Source organism: Lissotriton helveticus, chromosome 12 (genome assembly GCF_964261635.1).
Source record: "Lissotriton helveticus chromosome 12, aLisHel1.1, whole genome shotgun sequence".
NCBI classification, from domain to species: Eukaryota; Metazoa; Chordata; class Amphibia; order Caudata; family Salamandridae; genus Lissotriton; species Lissotriton helveticus.
In genome coordinates this window covers 736179607-736198171 of record NC_136073.1, presented here as the reverse complement: position 1 = coordinate 736198171, position 18565 = coordinate 736179607, and the positions used below count along the sequence as shown (strand labels likewise).

Here is an 18565-nt window from a genome sequence, read left to right as displayed (position 1 = left end):
TACCCAGTGCCTGAACCTGTATTTGATTATAGGTAAATATACCATGGCCCGGCAGGGAACAGTCCACATGGCTTTTATGGACTTGCTGTCCTTATTTCAAGGACAGCAATCAGCCTCCAGACACTTTTAAATTCTTTTTTTGACTTCATGGAGTCTCGAGGCTTAAGCATTAACAACTCTAAGTCTTATGTTATGAAGACAGGCCTGTGGTCACGAAAATCCAACCTTTTTAATATAAATGGGGAAAAAATTCCAACCACCAGAACCTTCTCATACCTCGGGGTCCTTTTCGATCACCAACTATCCTGGGGCCCGGCTATTTTGAGGAAGAAGGGCGAGGTAACCCGCGTCAATGCGGCTATACTCAATTTCGCAAGAAAAATTGGCAATAATCCGGTGGTTGCCTTGCTTAAATTATATCAGGCAAAGAGCATCGCCGTTGCTTGCTATGGAAGCGAGCTCTGGGGTTATAGCCGGATGCGAGACCTGGAGGTTGTAGAAAACAATTTCCTGAAGCAGATATTGAGGCTGCCAAGGGGAACTGGAAACTTCCCTGTACATGAGGAGCTAGGGGTGTCCTACTTAAGTGATAGAATAGCAGCTAATCCCCTGCTGTGCTGGTTGAATTGTTGGCTAAACAATGATATACCTCTTACCCATGATATATTAAAAGAAGCCCTAACATGGGAGGGTAGGCTTAAGGTCCCGTGGCTGAAGTACATTAGTGATTGTTTTACTGAAATAGGACGGTCTGACTTGTTTTTAACCCCAGACTCTATCACTAAATCGGATGTCACTTTTGTGAAAAATACATTTATGACAACCAGGTACTTAGCCCGGGAAGAGGCCGAGCTACAGAAAGACAGTGTTAGGAAACACGCATTACTCAAAACCTGTCTACAAATGGAACCATATTTATCATGGCCCATGACTAGTTATGAACGTTACTTATTAACAAGGTTCCGCTTTGATTTGTTTCATCTTTTACTGGCAGTACCGAGTGGGGCCCACCGAGGTCAAGTGTTGCCAGCTTGCGGCTGCGACGGAAAGTCTCCGCAAGATCTGGCGCACTTTTTATTTATTTGTCCTTACTACGTAGTACCCCGGAAGCTATACTTAAAACCACTCCTCAAGGAACTGAAATTTGCACAGATTAAACCAGCACTTTATTACCTTCAACTCCTGAATTGTGACTGCACTTTATATGTATGCAGTTTTTTGAAATTAGCAATTACATTCAGGAAAAGTATGGAGGGATAATTATGCTGCTGTTGTTAGATATAATGCTAACTTTTAATTTTTGTTATAATTATTTATATTTTTAAAGTGTATATTCTGCCTGTTACTCTTGTCTCATACTGTCTATATAACCTCTTGTGTCATTAATGGAATGGATTACTTGTTTTTTTTTTTAATTGTATGCTTATCAACTGTGCTTTTATGATTGTAATGTTAACAATCGAATAAAGTTACTTGAATTTGAATTTGTGTCATGGGGGATTTTACTTTCAACAGGAAGGAATGTTCATACCAGACTGTTTTGGTTTTCTTGCTGACAAGTTATTTAAAGGGTATGTAAATGTCAAAGGTGAATCCAAGGTATTTTTGCTTTAGTGTCAGCTAGGCGGTGAAGCTATCAAGGTTCATTTTGTAGAGCCAGTCTATGTTTTGCTGTTGGTGAGTACGAGGACATTCAGTTCTGAATGAAAATATGGGAAGTCTTGAGTTGCAGAAATTCATGAGCAGTGTAGATTGGTGAGAGCCTAGAGATGCCAATCAGGATGTTTGTTTATTTATTGTAATGAGGCGGCATATTTGAGGATGGTGTTTGGTGAATAGGAGGAATTCTATCTTGGTCTTAATGAGTTGGTAGGCATTCAACATTCATTTCTGAATGAGATTGTGGGAAGTTCAGGGTAAAATGTATACGCTGTGTAGGTTTTGACATAGTTTGGTGTTGTCCACCTATTGGCGGATATTGATTCTGTGTTCTCTTGAGTAGGGCTCCAGGCATTACATGTAAAGGTTGGAGATGATGAGGACAGGATAGCCCTTGAGTGTTCTGCAGGAGGCTGGTAGTTCTGCAGATTGAGGTTTCTATTTGGATGAATTCATACTGGTTGGTGAGACCCCTGGTATGCTACAGGACTCTCTGGGAAACCCATTTGTGTTTGTAAAAGGATGCAGAGAAGTAGTTGATATTCTTGTTGGCAATATGTTAAGCAGAGTTGACTTTCTGAAGGGTATCAAGCTCTGAGCTGTAGAATGGTGTGATGTTGGATTGTTAATCCCGGAGGGAGTGCTTTTGCTGATCTGGTTTTGGCGTTCAAATGAGACTGCTTTCTGATTTTGTTCTGATGTTTTGAAGGTGGATGATGAGGTGCTTGTTAAAGAGATTGTTTGGGCTCAGAGTAGACTTCTTCGGCATGGATTCACATTTGCGAGAGATTAAGCTATTGCCAATTTAAGTGACAATGCCATTTATTTATCTGTTTTCAAAACCAACACATAAATACAAATGTTGTCATTTACAATGCCAATAGCTCTAACTTTTCCAAAGGCGAAACCGTTGCATTGTAAATGCTTGTTTTATTTTGAAAGTAGCTCTGTTGTAGATATTGTTTGTGATTTCACATACCATATTTTATTTGTTATTGTGTGTTGCCTTTTATTTTATTATTTAACACAAAAATTATTTGAAAAAAGAAAGAAAGAAAGCAGCTTCTTGTACTCACCCTGGTTGATATATCTGGTCAGCCAGTAAATCATCACGATCTGTTATTAACGATACAATTGTCCCCTCAGATATTAATTTTAATACTTATAAAAACTCAAATTATTACAAAAATATTAAACATACTGCATAGGCGTCCAGATTGACAAAGCGTTCATTTATCTAAATTCTAATTACGTTTGTAAAAAGGCATTTGTGAAGGTAAATCCCACATTTTGATTCATAGAACCAGCACAGGTGGAACTCTCTTGTTTCAAACAGCAATACCGAATGGAAAACATCACCTGTTAGAGTAGAACGGATGCATTTGGTTTTCGGAAATGAGAGAGGGGGATCCTGAGTGCTCTTGGAGAGGTGGTGACCCTGCCTATTTCTGTGGACGTCCTAAACATTTACAATTTGCATGCAGTTGTTCAGCATGAGAAAACTCACAAATGTACTCCAGTCAAAGGCAGGTCGGAAGGTGGGAAACACACTTGTATTTAATTCAAGTGTCGGGAACAAGGTATTTCCACAGGGAGAACATGTTTTCTTGTTAAGAAGAAAATATAATCATTAAAGTAAACATTACTGCATTACTTACTCATGCATCATTTTCCATCTGCACGAAATTCTTCATGCCTACATGCCTAACATTTTACAATTGGAGTACTTCTGGAAATCTACAACTGTTGCAGATTCCAATAGATTTCCTGGGATTCTCAGTGGAATTCCAAAAACACTGTAAATACACCCTAAACCTGAAAGTGTTCCTAGAAGAGAAGATGTTCTACTTTTTTGCCAAGTGATTTGTGTACGACCCCACGGTATTACACACACTCTTATAATTACTGAAAAGAAAACCTAAATTACCAATCAAATGGGTTTCCAGTGAAGAAACTGTCTTTACTTTCACCTCCTTGCTACACTATTGCCAGGAGTATACATTATAATTAAATCAGGAGATGTGCTCCCAACTCGAAGAGAGAAAAAAATAAAGACCCGCCAAAACAAGAATGGAGCATATCTAATTTCCATTCGGGTGGTACAAGAGATTCTACTGAAGATACCAACGCTACAGAATGATTTGTATAAACTAGTATGTAATTACAAAAATGTCACATAAGCCAAGTAACGACGCTTTTAGGACATTTTATTGCGTGTCAAAAGTCACTAGCTCTGTCCACTGGTACCCTAGAGCTCTCTTGGCAGTGAAGGTATCAACCCTTTCATCAGCTGGAGCAGGTCTTAGACACTCAAGAGGTCCAGCCTCACTTTGACCTGGAAGTTTTCTTCTCAGAAGATGGCGATAATTACTCAGAGACTCAATTCAGAAGCCCCAAGGATCCTAAAACACTTAAGTGAAACATAAAATATGTGACTAAATCTTCTGATGAGGCAGAGGAAGAAGCAGAGTTTTGTAGAAGACATTAACAGTGCGTGGACCCTCGTATGTTGCCTCACAATAACAAAACAGACATTTTGATGCTCCACCAATGGTTTCTGCCCCGGTGGACAAGCTAACATCTTTATAAAGTGATTTAAGATTCCTTTTATAGCCTGCCCAATCCTAGAACTCCAGGTTCTATGTCTGTACCTCCACAGTTATTTCCTGTGATGCAGATAACAGTTTAGTTCCTACTCCTAGAATTCCTGTTATTTAATTTTTTTCCAGTAATTTTATTCATGTATTGATGAGCCAAGCAGAACAAAAGAGAAAACAAACCACAGAAGCAGTAACCAATACTGTTACAATCATGACATTACAGATCATATAACAGTAAAGGGGACAAGAAAGCCAGCAGTAGGAAAGAGGGGTAAAAAAGGGGGGGGGGGTAGTAAGATGGAGTATGGGGAAGTGTCTAAAGGAAACAAAGTGTGCATAAAGTCTAAAGGAAAAACTGGGAGCAGAGTAGGTGGAACTGTTCTATCAACTGTTGTAATGCATAAGAGACAAGAGCGAAATTAAGAGAATAAAAGGGGAAGTCCATCATGGATGTGGGAGCACTATGTCATCCTCCTCCTCTTCATCCTCAGCACTAGAGACCAGCAGTAACAGATAGTCCCTAAGAAGCTGCCATATGTCTCTTGGCTATTATTACAAGGGAGAGGGACATAGATAGGACAATATTTTACGGGGTCCAGTGTACTCGTCCTGAAGTCTAGTGACACAAAGAGATGTACAAAAGTTCCCCGGGAAGAGTGACGGAGAGGGGTGTGTGTGCTAGTGAGTGGGGGGAATCCCCAAGTTGGAACTAGAACCCTCACACACCCAGCAAGCTAGGTGTCATGCTTCATCATATGGGCTCTGCTCCTCGTCAGACTGGCGCTGCAATGTCTGACGGGCTCCCGAAACCGGGGCTCTTTAACGGAGATCTTCTGTTCCCGCCATATGGTGCATGCGTGTGAGAGGGCCTGTGGAGTGTGGTCGTGAAGTGGGTGTTAAGTTAAAAAAGGTGAGTCAGTCTACATACTGAATTTATTCTCGTAGTAGACTCCCTTGGTTAAAAACAAAGAACAGTGGTGTGGGAGGGGAGAGACAATGACCCTAACACTATTAGGGAGAATTGGACTACTACCCTCAATTATCGGTCGACATGTTTCTTGCCTGATGGCAATTCTTCAGGACCTAAATAGGATCGTACCACACAGTGAAAAAACTAGTGACGAATATATACAAAAACAGAAGTAGGGGGTCAACACTTGCAGGCAGGTATACGGCCGTAATACAGTCAGTAATACCAGGGTGCAGGTTAGTCTGTCCTGCTGCAATTAGAATGCCCTAAACCGGATCCCTGATGGACCTCTCAGTCTGCTCCCGTGGGACTGGCTGGGGAGGTATAGTACCTTCAGCGGCAGCAGTCCAAACGGCTTCACCTACCCCACGAGCAGCGTCTAAGCAATGACGCAGAGCTGCTCTGCGTCATTGCTTAGACGCTGCTCGTGGGGTAGGTGAAGCCGTTTGGACTGCTGCCGCTGAAGGTACTATACCTCCCCAGCCAGTCCCACGGGAGCAGACTGAGAGGTCCATCAGGGATCCGGTTTAGGGCATTCTAATTGCAGCAGGACAGACTAACCTGCACCCTGGTATTACTGACTGTATTACGGCCGTATACCTGCCTGCAAGTGTTGACCCCCTACTTCTGTTTTTGTATATATTCGTCACTAGTTTTTTCACTGTGTGGTACGATCCTATTTAGGTCCTGAAGAATTGCCATCAGGCAAGAAACATGTCGACCGATAATTGAGGGTAGTAGTCCAATTCTCCCTAATAGTGTTAGGGTCATTGTCTCTCCCCTCCCACACCACTGTTCTTTGTTTTTAACCAAGGGAGTCTACTACGAGAATAAATTCAGTATGTAGACTGACTCACCTTTTTTAACTTAACACCCACTTCACGACCACACTCCACAGGCCCTCTCACACGCATGCACCATATGGCGGGAACAGAAGATCTCCGTTAAAGAGCCCCGGTTTCGGGAGCCCGTCAGACATTGCAGCGCCAGTCTGACGAGGAGCAGAGCCCATATGATGAAGCATGACACCTAGCTTGCTGGGTGTGTGAGGGTTCTAGTTCCAACTTGGGGATTCCCCCCACTCACTAGCACACACACCCCTCTCCGTCACTCTTCCCGGGGAACTTTTGTACATCTCTTTGTGTCAATATGTCTCTTGGCTGCCAGGTAAGGGACTGTAATGAGGCAAAGATTTAACCAGTAGTGTCTAAATAGACAAATCTCGAAGCCAGGCTTTCTCTGTGAGAAGCTTATTGCTGCCCAAATGAAGGGCCACCCGCCACTTGGCCAACAAAAGCGCAATAGCTGTAAAGCATTGTATGCCCACCAGTAAAGCCTAAACATATCCAAGGAGGGCTAGCAACGCGTCAGGAGCGAATGCTTGGCCAGTAATGCATGATAATGTAACATGCACAAGCTCCCAAAAATCGTGGATTGGAGTACAATTCCAAGCTGAGTGAGCAAAGTCGGCGGGTTCTGCAGTGCATTTAGGACTGCAGTGAGACCTGGTAGGGACTAATTTGGATAGGGCTCTAACATTCCTGGTACAATAGATAGTACACCTACATCTCTGCCACACCGGCCTCCAGTGACGCCTTCATTTCCACCACCACCACATCCTCCATGTGAATCTGGACATGTACAGATGATGGCAGAGACGGGCACATAAAAAGGAACTGAGTGGGATGGTCCCAGACGACCTTAGCCCTATGCATGAGTTAAGGATTCTCCCACTGATGATGTTGGGAAATTTCATACCGTCACTAAAAGGGCGTCAGCTAAATTTAATCTTCCATTGTCTGCTGTTGAAAAATCTTGCTTTCTGTTTGATTTTAAAGAAAATGTGGGACAGTTGATCAGAGCTATCTCTATCCTAGATAATATACCGGAAGAAGATGTTCTCACTATCAAGAACTCAGTCACTGTCACCTCTAGCAATTTTAAAATTGATAAGAAAAGCAAGGCACCTGCTGAGCTTATTTCACTAATGAGGTAAAGACCGATTCATTGATATGGGCTGCGAGTGCGACTCAGACATCACTGGAATCCCATGACTACTTGCACAGTCTCACCAGTTAAAGAAAGCAGAAAGGAGTTCTCCATGGTCTGAATTGTAATTTTTTTGCTGCCAGTTCAATTAAAATTGCCATTGCCTTTGCTATTTTAATAAGATATGATCGGCAACTCTGGCATGAGATATCTCCTTATTCTGCTAGAATGTCTGAAGAAGGAGTAGTTTCTTACCTGTAACTCCAGTTCTGTAGTAGGGGTATCTCTGTTATAGTCATAATCTAGTGAATAGTCCCGCCCATGTGCGTGGACCCCGGAGCAATAAAAAATAATCTCTTAAGCTGTCCTCAGTGCAGAACTGCATAGACACTAAAGAGAAAATTAAAGACAATAATGCAGCCTATCCCTACAAGGCTACACTGTCAAGTACTTCAACTAGAAATGCAAAGGATATTCCACCAACATCACATTTAACACAGTCCGTTAAGTTTCACCCATAGAGAAACTTCCCCTTCACAAAATCCTTGGAATGATAGAGAGGAAGGGGTGGACAGACAAGCCCCCATAGGCTGCCATTATATGTCTGGAAAAGGGATACCGTGCCTTTAAGGAACTCTCCAGAGACCCTCGGTATCCCATGATGCACAGCAAACTCCTTTTACTTTCAGTTCTTTTTGAAGGTGTATAAAGCAAGGCCTGTAGCATACATTACAGTACCATTTTCTCCACCGGGGAGGAGGGTGGGCGCTTAGGACTATAACAGAGATAACTCTACTACAGAAGGATAAGTTACTTACCTGTAATCCTAGTTCTCTTCCAGGGGTATCCTCATCAAAGTCATAAGCACTGAATATTCCCGCCCATGTGCGGGACCCCGGAAACAATATAAAAATATATATGTAAAAAACACATATATCTAACTCCACATATATGTATGTACATATATTATTTTTCTCATACCAATGCAGCTCCAAAAAAGAGGCTAACACAATGTAAAACCTTGTACATGTACTGCAATTATAAAGGAAACAAATAACACATTAAATCAAATATACTTTGAATTTTGTGTTTTAATGAGTAAAACCACTCATAACTCCTGAAAATTGCTCATAAAAATACATTGATAGTCTCAGGCTGCATTGAAAAGCAATAACATGGAAAATGAAAGCATTTTCAACCAAAAAACTGGCACTGTGCCTTTAAGGCAGCCATGAATCCAGGCTTCCCATCATGCCTCAGGGGTGACAGTTAGGTCAGTTGTTCTTTGCATAACCCTGAAGTCAGGGCTAAATACACATATGAACACGTACAGCTCTCATTTACCTGGGGAGGCGGGTGGGTTGCTTATGACTTTGATGAGGTTACCCCTGGAAGAGAACTAGGATTACAGGTAAATAACTTATCCTTCTCTTCCAGGGGATCCTCATCAATAGTCATAAGCACTGAATAGAATAGCAAGCCCAACAACCACCTGCAGGTAAATGAGAAGTACATCTTCTACCTTAAAAGACCCAACATCACAGCCTAGCCTGGCTGCTAAACAGATTCCGCAAGGAGGCTTGGCCTACTTGGGTATCTGCTCTTGTGTCAGAATCAAGACAATAATGTCTGGTAAATGTATGGACGGACCGCCAGGTCGCCGCTTTACAGATCTCAGACATGGGCACATTATGGAGAAAAGCCGCAGTCGCAGCTCTTCCCCTGGTGGAATGCGCCTTGGGAGAAAAACCCAGGGGTTTTTGCGCTAGCTGGTAAGCAAGTTTAATACATGAAACGATCCATCTGGAAATGGAACGCTTCGAGGCAGAATGTCCTGTCCTGATCGATCCATAGTTAATGAAAAGATGATCAGAATGACGAATCACTTTAGACCTGTCAAGATAGAATTTTAAAACCCTTTTTAGGTCTAAAGAATCTAGAGCCCTCTCAGCTGGAGTAGAGGGGTTGGGAAAAAAAGTGGGCAGAGAAATGATCTGATTTACATGAAAATCTGACACCACTTTAGGCAGAAAAGATGGATGCGTCCGTAGCACCACCCTGTTCAAATGGAAAACCGTATAGGGTTCTGATGCACAGAGGGCTTGAATCTCGCTCACTCTGCGAGCCGACGTGATAGCCACCAAAAAAGCCGCTTTCCATGAAAGATGTTGTAAAGTGGCTTTGTGAATGGGTTCAAAGGGAGGACCCATTCACTTTGATAGCACCAAGTTCAACTCCCAGGGTGGAGAAGGAGGACGCACTGGAGGGTATACTTTTTTTAACCCTTGCAGGAAGTCCTTGACAGATGCTAGCTGGAAAAAAGAGGTTTGAGAAGGTGACCGCCTATAAGCCGTTATGGCCACTAGGTGCACCTTGATGGAATTAAACTTCAAACCTGCTTTAGCTAAATACAACAAATAAGGAAGAACTGCTTCTTCTTGACATTTGATAGGATCATGACTATTCTGTATACACCACATATAAAATCTCTTCTACTTGCATGCATACGAATGTCTGGTGGAAGGACGCCTTGCCTCTTTCAGAATGAACATGCAGTCCTCTGGCAACCCTAGATGGCCGTATTGGATGACCTCAGGAGCCAAACTGCCAAGCTCAGCGACGGAAGGTTGGGATGGAAGATCCTCCCGTCCATCTTGGACAACAGGTCCGGCCTGCATGGCAGCCTCTTGTGAGGTGTCAATGACAGATGAAGCAGGTCCGTGTACCACCATTGCCTCGGCCAATCGGGAGCAATCAGAATCATCGTTGTGCACGAGTGTGTTAGCTTGCTCACCACCTTCGGAATCAACGGGAGAGGTGGAAAGGCGTACACAAATTCCTTTGACCAGTCGATCAAGAGAGCATTCCCTCTCGAGCCTGGCCGGTGGAATCTGGAGGTGAAGCTTCGGCATTTGGATCGTCCGCGAACAAGTCTATGGAGGGACGACCCCAGGATTGAAAAAGTTCCTCCACCACTTTGTCGTGAAGAACCCAGTCTTCTTTGTCGTCGAAGTGACGGCTTAGAGCGTCTGCCCTCACGTTTTGTTCTCCTGGAAGGTGAACCGCCGTGACAGATAGCCCTCGAGCTAGAAGCCAATGCCAGATCCTCTGCGCTTCCAACAACAACGTCCGAGAGCGCGTCCCCCCCTGCTTGTTCAAGTAGTACATCGTGGTGGGGTTGTCCGTCTGTACTAGCACCGATGACTCTTGGATCGAGGGGAGGAACGGTTTGAGAGCCAGATGTACTGCTCTCAGCTCCAGCATGTTGATATGGTAAGTGCTTTCCTTGTGTGACCACTGACCTTGAACCTGCAGGGGACCCATGTGCGCCCCCCAGCCCAGAAGGGAGGCGTCCGTGATCAGTGTTTGTGTAGGGGGAGTTTGATGGAACAGGATTCCCACCTGCATATTCTGAGCTTTTGTCCACCACGGAATAGACGCTCGAGCTGCGTCTGAGATAGTGATGTGGTCGTCCCAGCGAGCCGATTGCTGATCCCACTTGTCCTCTAGATCCTGTTGAAGAGGACGCATGCGGAGTCTGGCATTCGGAACCAGGAAGATGCAAGACGCCATCGACCCTAGCAGGGAGGCAATCCTGCGTACCTTCTGAGTATTGCTGCGAAGAATCAGCTGACATTTCTGGACAATTGATGATTGTCTCTCCTCCGAAGGAAACACTTTTCCTGTTTCGGAGTCTAGCAGAGCACCAAGGAAGTAAATCCTCTGGGTGGCCTGAATGACTGATTTTCCGAAGTTGACATGTAGCCCTAGTCTCTGGCAGAGCTGTATGCAAGTCTGGAACTGATTCCTTACATTGACTGGGGAAGGACCTTTCACCAGCCAATCGTCCAAGTATGGATACACGAAGACCCCTCTGCGACGTAGTGCAGCTGCGACCACCGCCACGCACTTCGTGAACACCCGAGGGGCCGACTTTAATCCAAACGGCAGGACTTTGAACTGAAAGTGAGAGGTCCCCACCCTGAACCGAAGAAATCTTCTGTGACTGGGATGTATTGGGACATGGAAATAAGCATCTTGAAGGTCCAGCGAACACATCCAGTCTCCCTTCCTGAGATGTGGATATATTTGGTGAAGCGCCAACATGCGGAATCTTTCCTTTTTGACATGCAGATTTAGCGTTCGCAAGTCCAGTATGGGCCTGTATTCTGCCTTCTGTCCTTTTTTCTTGACCAGAAAGTAACAGGAGTACACCTCTTTTCCCCTCTGAGAGACCGGAACTCTCTCGATAGCTGACTTTTCGAGCAGAGTGGTGACTTCTTTTTGCAGCAGGTGAAGTTGATGATTTGATGAAGACATTGGGGAAACTGGTGAAGGCTGACGACTGAAACGAAGACAGTACCCATTCTGAAGCGTAGACAACACCCATCTGTCTTTTGTGATGCTTCGCCACTCTTTCAAATGCTTTGACAGGCTTCCCCCCACTGGAGTGGTCCACGGCGCTGGGGGAAGAGACGACTCATTGCTTGGCTTGAGCATTGCCGGTGTTGTTGTTGCCTTGGCGCTGATTATTTCCCTTGTAATTGCGCTTGCCTTTATACTGGGACTTTTGCTGCCCCTGCTGATCTTGGCTCTTCTGCCAGTTCGGGGTTTGAACCCGCTGTTTTGTAGAGCCCTTGTTGAAGGAGCGAAATTTCTTCTTAAACTCTTTCTTTTTCTCAAGACCCACCGCCTTGAGAGTGTCCAGCTCTGCCTTCATGCGCTGCATTTCCTCGTCTGCACTTGTGCCAAACAATGAAGCACCTGAAAAAGGTAAGTTCAATATACGTGCTTGGGCTTCTGGTTTTAAAGCCGTTAGGCGCAACCATGATGACCTTCTTGCTGTTACCCCATGAGCATACCCATGAGCTGCTAGGGTAGGTCCATCCGCTGCAGCACTTATCACCTGGTTGGAGACTTGACTGCCTTCCAGGAGGATTTCCTCAAAGTCCTTACGGTCCTCTGCTGGGAGTTTCTCCACAAACCGTTGCAGAGAATCCCACAGGGAGCGGTCGTAATGCCCCAGGAGGGCTTCCGCATTGGCAACCTTGAGAAAAGACGCCGATGTATTGCAGACCCGCCTTCCCCACGAGTCTTGCATCTTACTGTCCTTATCCGGAGGAACAGTGGAGGATGAGGCAACTGCATTGGACTTCCTCGCCGCCGCAATAATCACTGAGTCCAGGGGAGGATCAGCTCTGAGGAATAGCGGATCGTCCTCTGGAGATTTGTACTTTTTAAGAATCCTTGCCAGAGCTGCTTTGACCGTCGCTGGGGTTAAGAAGACGTCCATAACTGGCTCAATAATCCCCGGCACCAAAGGCAGAAGAGGTTTGGGTGCAGACCTATGTTGCAGTGTTTCAAATATTATAGAGGTCTTGATCTGCGGAGCTTTTAAGGCAACTCCCAGCTTAAGAGCTCCCCTACCCAGTACGTCCTGAAAAGTGAAGATATCATCGATTGGAGATACCCTCGTTGAAGGAGAGTCTGTCAGGGTAGGAGAGTAGTCTCTGTGAGAGCGGGTCGAGGAAGAAGTAGAAGGAGTTCTTCGGTCTCTCCTTGTGCTTCTTGAGCGTGAACTACGCCTGTCGGTTCGCACTCTGGAGCGCGATCGTTCCCTTTGACGAACTGGGGAGCGCGATCTTTCCCTCTGGCGAACTGGAGAGCGTGATCTTTCCCTCTGGTGTGATCTTTCTCTCTGGCGAACTGGGGAACATGATCTTTCCCCCTGGCGTACTGGAGAGCGTGATCTATCTCTCTGGCGAACTGGGGAACGTGATCTTTCTTTCTGGCGAACTGGAGAGCGTGATCTTTCTTTCTGCCTCACCGGAGAGCGTGACCGTTCTCTAGGCCTAGAGAGCGGTTGCTGCAACCGATACGCTGTCTCCTTGTCCGGAGCCCAGTGATGCAGTGGCTTGTACCATCTCGGGGAAAGCCTGACAGTAGGTGATGGAGGCGTTGTATCCTTTTGCGAGTGCCTGGATTCCTCGCCGCCCGACTGATAAATAATCACGTCCGGGCCAGAGTCCGAACCTGAACCAGCCGCAGACTTGGAGCGACTACGATAGTCCCTCTGTTCCGGCGACCTCTTCCGCTTGGCAGCGTGACTGTCACTCACTTGCGAGCCGTGGTCATCCTCCGCAGTTGAGGCAGACCCAGACGACCTTATAGACTGCTGTGTCTGAGGTTGGACCACTGGAGTTCCCTGCCTCGACGTCGATCTCCGAGGAGGTGAAGTCCGCACCGGCTTCTCCAACGTCGAACTTTGCTCAACTTTCGACGGAGAGTTCCCTGCCGACGCTTGTGAATGCCTCGACGTCGAGCGTCGATGATGCGACGCCGACGGAGGAAGCTTCGACGTCGAACTACCATGGTCCTTCGACGACGATGAATGCCTCGACGTCGAATGCCGATGGGTCGTCAACGGAGAATCCCTCAACGTCGAACGCCGATGACCTGGCGACGACGAAGGATGCTTCGAGGTCGATCTCTTCCTCGACGTCGAAGGCCGATGACCTGACGACGACGGGTGATGCCTCGACGTCGAACGCCGATGACCTGGCGACGACGAAGGATGCTTCGAGGTCGATCTCTTCCTCGACGTCGAAGGCCGATGACCTGACGACGACGGGTGATGCCTCGACGTCGATCGCCGATGCCCTGGCGACGACGGAGGATGCTTCGACATCGAGCGTCTATAGCCAGACGACGACGGAGGCCGCCTCGACGCCGAGCGCCCATGACTAGGCGACGGCGGAGGCTTCGACGTCGAAAACTCTACCTGAGCCTTCGACGACGGAAGTCTCGACGTTGAGCCGCCCTGCTTCAACGGAGACCTCGACGTTGCACTCGACGCTGCGCATCGCCCGGTTGACGGCAGCGGAGTCCTGACTTTCGACGCTGAAGACTTCACCTTCTTCGTCGTTGGAGACCTCGACGCCGATCCCGACGCCGAAGGAGAGCAGGTCGGAACTTTCTTCGACGTCGACCGCTTCATAAGTCTCTTTGGAGACCTACCTCTCTCAGAAAGTCCATAAATCCTGCTTCTTTCTCTGTCCTTGAGAGTTCTGGATGACAAGGACTGGCAGTGGACACAAGATGCTACCTCATGAGAGTCAGGTAGACAGCGAATACACACAGGATGTGTATCAGACCAAGCCTTCTTATGCCCGCAGGCAGAGCAGGTGTCAAAAAGAGCCTTAGGCATTTCTGACAAAAAATCAACCTTTTTTGAGCCCAAAAAAGGTATAACTATCTCTCTAAGGTAAAAAACCGTCGAGTGAGATCACAAATTTTAAGAAAACACCAAGTAATTCTGAAAGAAAGTAAAAAAAAGGTGAGAGTTGTTAACCAGGGTCCTGACAGAAGGAGCCGGAAAGAACAACTGACCTAACTGTCACCCCTGAGGCATGATGGGAAGCCTGGATTCATGGCTGCCTTAAAGGCACAGTGCCAGTTTTTTGGTTGAAAATGCTTTCATTTTCTATGTTATTGCTTTTCAATGCAGCCTGAGACTAACAATGTCTTTTTATGAGCAATTTTCAGGAGTTATGAGTGGTTTTACTCATTAAAACACAAAATTCAAAGTATATTTGATTTAATGTGTTATTTGTTTCCTTTATAATTGCAGTACATGTACAAGGTTTTACATTGTGTTAGCCTCTTTTTTGGGGCTGCATTGGTATGAGAAAAATAATATATGTACATACATATATGTGGAGTTAGATATATGTGTTTTTTACATATATATTTTTATATTGTTTCCGGGGTCCCGCACATGGGCGGGAATATTCAGTGCTTATGACTACTGATGAGGATCCCCTGGAAGAGAACTGGAGTTACAGGTAAGAAACTACTCCTTCTGTAGTAGGGGATCTCTGTGTTTAGTCATAATCTAGTAAATAGAATGGCAAGCCCATCCCAACAATCTAAATGGCGGTGGAGAAAAAGACAACACTATTACTGTGCAAACAGATTTCTTAACGAAGCCTGCCCAACCAGAGCATCTGCTCTGGCGTCAGAGTCCAGACAGTAATGCTTAGCAAAGGTATGGACCGACTTCCACGTGGCAGCCCTGCAGATCTCTGCAATGAGAACATTATGTAGCAAAGCCGTTGTAGCCGCTTTGCCCCTGGTGGAATGACCCTTAGGCTTACCTCCTAAGGTCTTATTAGCCTTCTGGTAACATAACTGGATACAGGACACAATCCACCTAGAGATGGACTGTTTCGAGGTAGCAAGACCCGTCCTGACTGACCCATAGTTGACAAACAGTTGGTCTGATCTACGAATGTCCTTGGTCTTATCCAGATAGAATTTCAATACCCTTCTCACATCCAGGGAATGAAGAGATCTTTCCGCTGGAGTGGAAGGATTCTGGAAAAACGTAGGTAAAGTTATAGTCTGATTAACTTGAAAATCAGAGATCACCTTAGGAAGGAACTTAGGATGAGTACGCATCACAACCTTAGCAGCATGAAAAACAGTATAATGTTCTTGACAACATAATGCCTAAATCTCCCTCACCCTTCGGGCCGATGTAATGGCCACAAGGAAAGCCGCCTTCCACGATAAGTGCTGCAGTGAAGCCTTATGAATGAGTTCAAAAGGATCCTTCATCAATCTGGACAGAACCACATTCAACTCTCAGGAAGGTGAAGGACTCTGAACAGGAGGAAACACTTTCTTCAATCCTTCCAAAAAATCCTTAATCACAGGGACCTGGAAGAAGGAAGTCTGTGAAGGACATTTCCGGTACGCAGTTAACGCTGCGAGGTGAAACTTAATAGATTGAAAATTAAGGCCGGACTGAGCCAAATGCAAGAGATATGGAAGGACAACATCTTCCTTGCAGGTTGTCGGATCATAGTTCTTAGAAGTACACCAGATACAGAACCTCTTCCACTTGTAGACATAAGAAGTCCTAGTGGAAGGCTGCTTAGCCTCCTTGAGAATGTTCATGCAATCCTCAGGCAGATTCAGGTGTCCATATTGCACTATCTCAGAAGCCATGCCGCCAAACTCAACGATGAGAGGTTGGGGTGCACAATCTGCCCCCCGAACTTCGTGAGAAGGTCCGGCCGACACGGCAGTCGCATGTGAGGCTGAAGAGACCGGTGGAGCAGATCCGTGAACTACCACTGTCAGGGCCACTCCGGAGCAATGAGGATCATCGGTGCTCTGGACCGGGACAGCTTGATGAGCACCGCCGGAATCAGGGGAATGGGTGGAAAAGCGTACAGAAAGCTGTTTGACCAGCTGATCCATAGTGCATTCCCCAGAGTCCCCGGTTGGTAATACCTGGAGGCGAAGTCTCGGCATTTTATGTTTTCGGCGGTGGCGAACAGATCTACGTCTGGAGTGCCCCTCCTCCCGAAGATGTCTTCTAGTACCTCGTCGTTCAGAACCCATTCGTGGTTTTCTTGTACGAGCCTGCTGAGTGCGTCCGCCTGAGCATTCTGCACACCTGGCAGATGGGTGCCCATTATCGTCAGTCCTCTGGCTAGCAGCTAGTGCCAGATCGCCTGCGCTTCCAGTGACAGGGTGCGCAATCTCAAGCCCCCCTGCTTGTTGGGGTAATACATTGTGGTCGTATTGTCCGTCTGCACAAGCAAGGAGTTGGTCTGGAAGGACGGATGAAAAGCCTTCAGGGCCAAGTGAACTGCTCTGAGTTCCAGGAAGTTGATGTGGTACATGGATTCTGCTGGGGACCACGTTCCCTGAATCTGTAGCTGGTCTGAATGCGCTCCCCAGCCGAGGAGAGACGAATCCGTGACGATAGTCTGACTCGGAATGTCCTTGTGGAATGGAACCCCCTAGAGGATGGTCTCCGCTGAACACCACCATTTTAGAGACTGTAGGGCGTGAAGGGACAACTTGATCTTGTCGTCCCAGCTCCCCCGCTTCTGGTCCCATTGATCCTCCAGACATTCCTGCAGCGGCCTCATGTGTAGGCGTTTGTGTGGCGTGAGGAAGATGCAAGAGGCCATCGACCCCAGTAGAGAAGACACCGTCCTCGCTGTTGTAGATGGAACAGCTATGAGAGCCTGAGCCTTCCGAAGGATCGATAAGCGTCTCTCCTCCGAAGGAGACACGCTTGCTGACAGCGTATTGATGGAGGTTCCCAAGTACTGTAGGCACTGGACAGGAGTCGGGACAGACTTGGACATGTTTATGTGCAAACCCAGCTGGTTCATTCGGAACGGCCGTCCTGTTGAAGTGCAATTGCGCTTCCTGGAAGTTGGAGGCTTTGATCAACCAGTCATCCAGTTACGGGTAGACAAACACCTTGTTCTTTCTCAGGTGCGCTGCCACCACGGCCATGCATTTAGAAAAAGTCCTTGGTGCAGGCGACAGTCCAAACGGTAGTACGGTGTACTGATAGTGATTGGTGCCGACTAGGAAGCGCAGGAACTTCCGGTGTTTCCGTGCAATGGGCACATGGAAGTACGCATCTTGCAGATCTATTGCGCAAAGCCAGTCTCCTCTCTGCAGCTGAGGATAATAAATCAGGTGCAAAGACAGCATGCAAAACCTTTCTCTGCTAATCCATTTGTTTGTTTGTCGCAAATCCAGAATGGGCCTGAACTCGTTCTTGTCCTTCTTGCGTACCAGGTAGAACCGTGAGTAAAGACCCTTTCCCCTTTGAGACAGAGGGACGTCTTCGATCACCCTTTTTCCTAACAGGGTATCGGCCTCCACTTGAAGCTCGCGCAGTTGGAACTGCGAGCAAACCGGTGGAATTGCTGGAGGCGGGCTGACGAAACGCAGACTGTATCCATTGCAAACAATATTCAGCACCCACTTGTCCTGAGTAATTTTTCTCCACTCTGCCAAGTAATTTTGTATGCTTCCCCCCACCGGAGCGGGTAACGGACGAGGGGGAAGTAGCACCTCAGGGCCTAGACCCAGCCGGGCCTTTAGGCGTCGAGGAGGACTGCTGGCCGCCTCTACCCCTCTGGCGTTTCTGGAATGGACGCCGCTGGTACTACTGCTGCTGCTGGTGTTGCTGCTGCCCTGCTTGACGACCTTGCCCTCTACCCTGGGCACCAAAACGTCTCTGGAAAGGGCGGAAGGTCTTCTTCTTCTCTTGCGGCTTTTCTAACCCGACGGCCGTCAGGGTTTCAGCCTCCGCCTTCATGCGGGCCATCTCCTCATCCGCATGCTTTCCAAATAGCGTAGCACCATGAGAACGGCAGGTTGGCGACCCTCTGCTGCACCTCCGGTTTTTAGCGAAGTCAGGCGCAACCAGGCATCACGCCTCAGGTTAATCCCGTGCAGTAGCCGTGAGCTGCCAGGAGAGAGGAATCTGCAGCCGAGCTGATCACCTGGTTGGATACCATCATGC

The 18565-nt window shown here is 46.7% G+C and overlaps 1 protein-coding gene across 7 annotated transcripts in view; it reads right to left on the bottom strand.

Moving 5' to 3' along the window:
- Positions 1 to 18565, bottom strand: part of LOC144798645 (uncharacterized) — a 657474-nt gene that overhangs the window by 340505 nt on the left and 298404 nt on the right. For all 7 annotated transcript variants that reach the window (XM_078669622.1, XM_078669623.1, XM_078669624.1 and 4 more), the window contains one exon: positions 2736 to 2775. In XM_078669622.1, coding sequence (XP_078525748.1) covers positions 2736 to 2775 — 40 coding nt within the window. The remainder of the gene's footprint in view (positions 1 to 2735; positions 2776 to 18565) is intronic.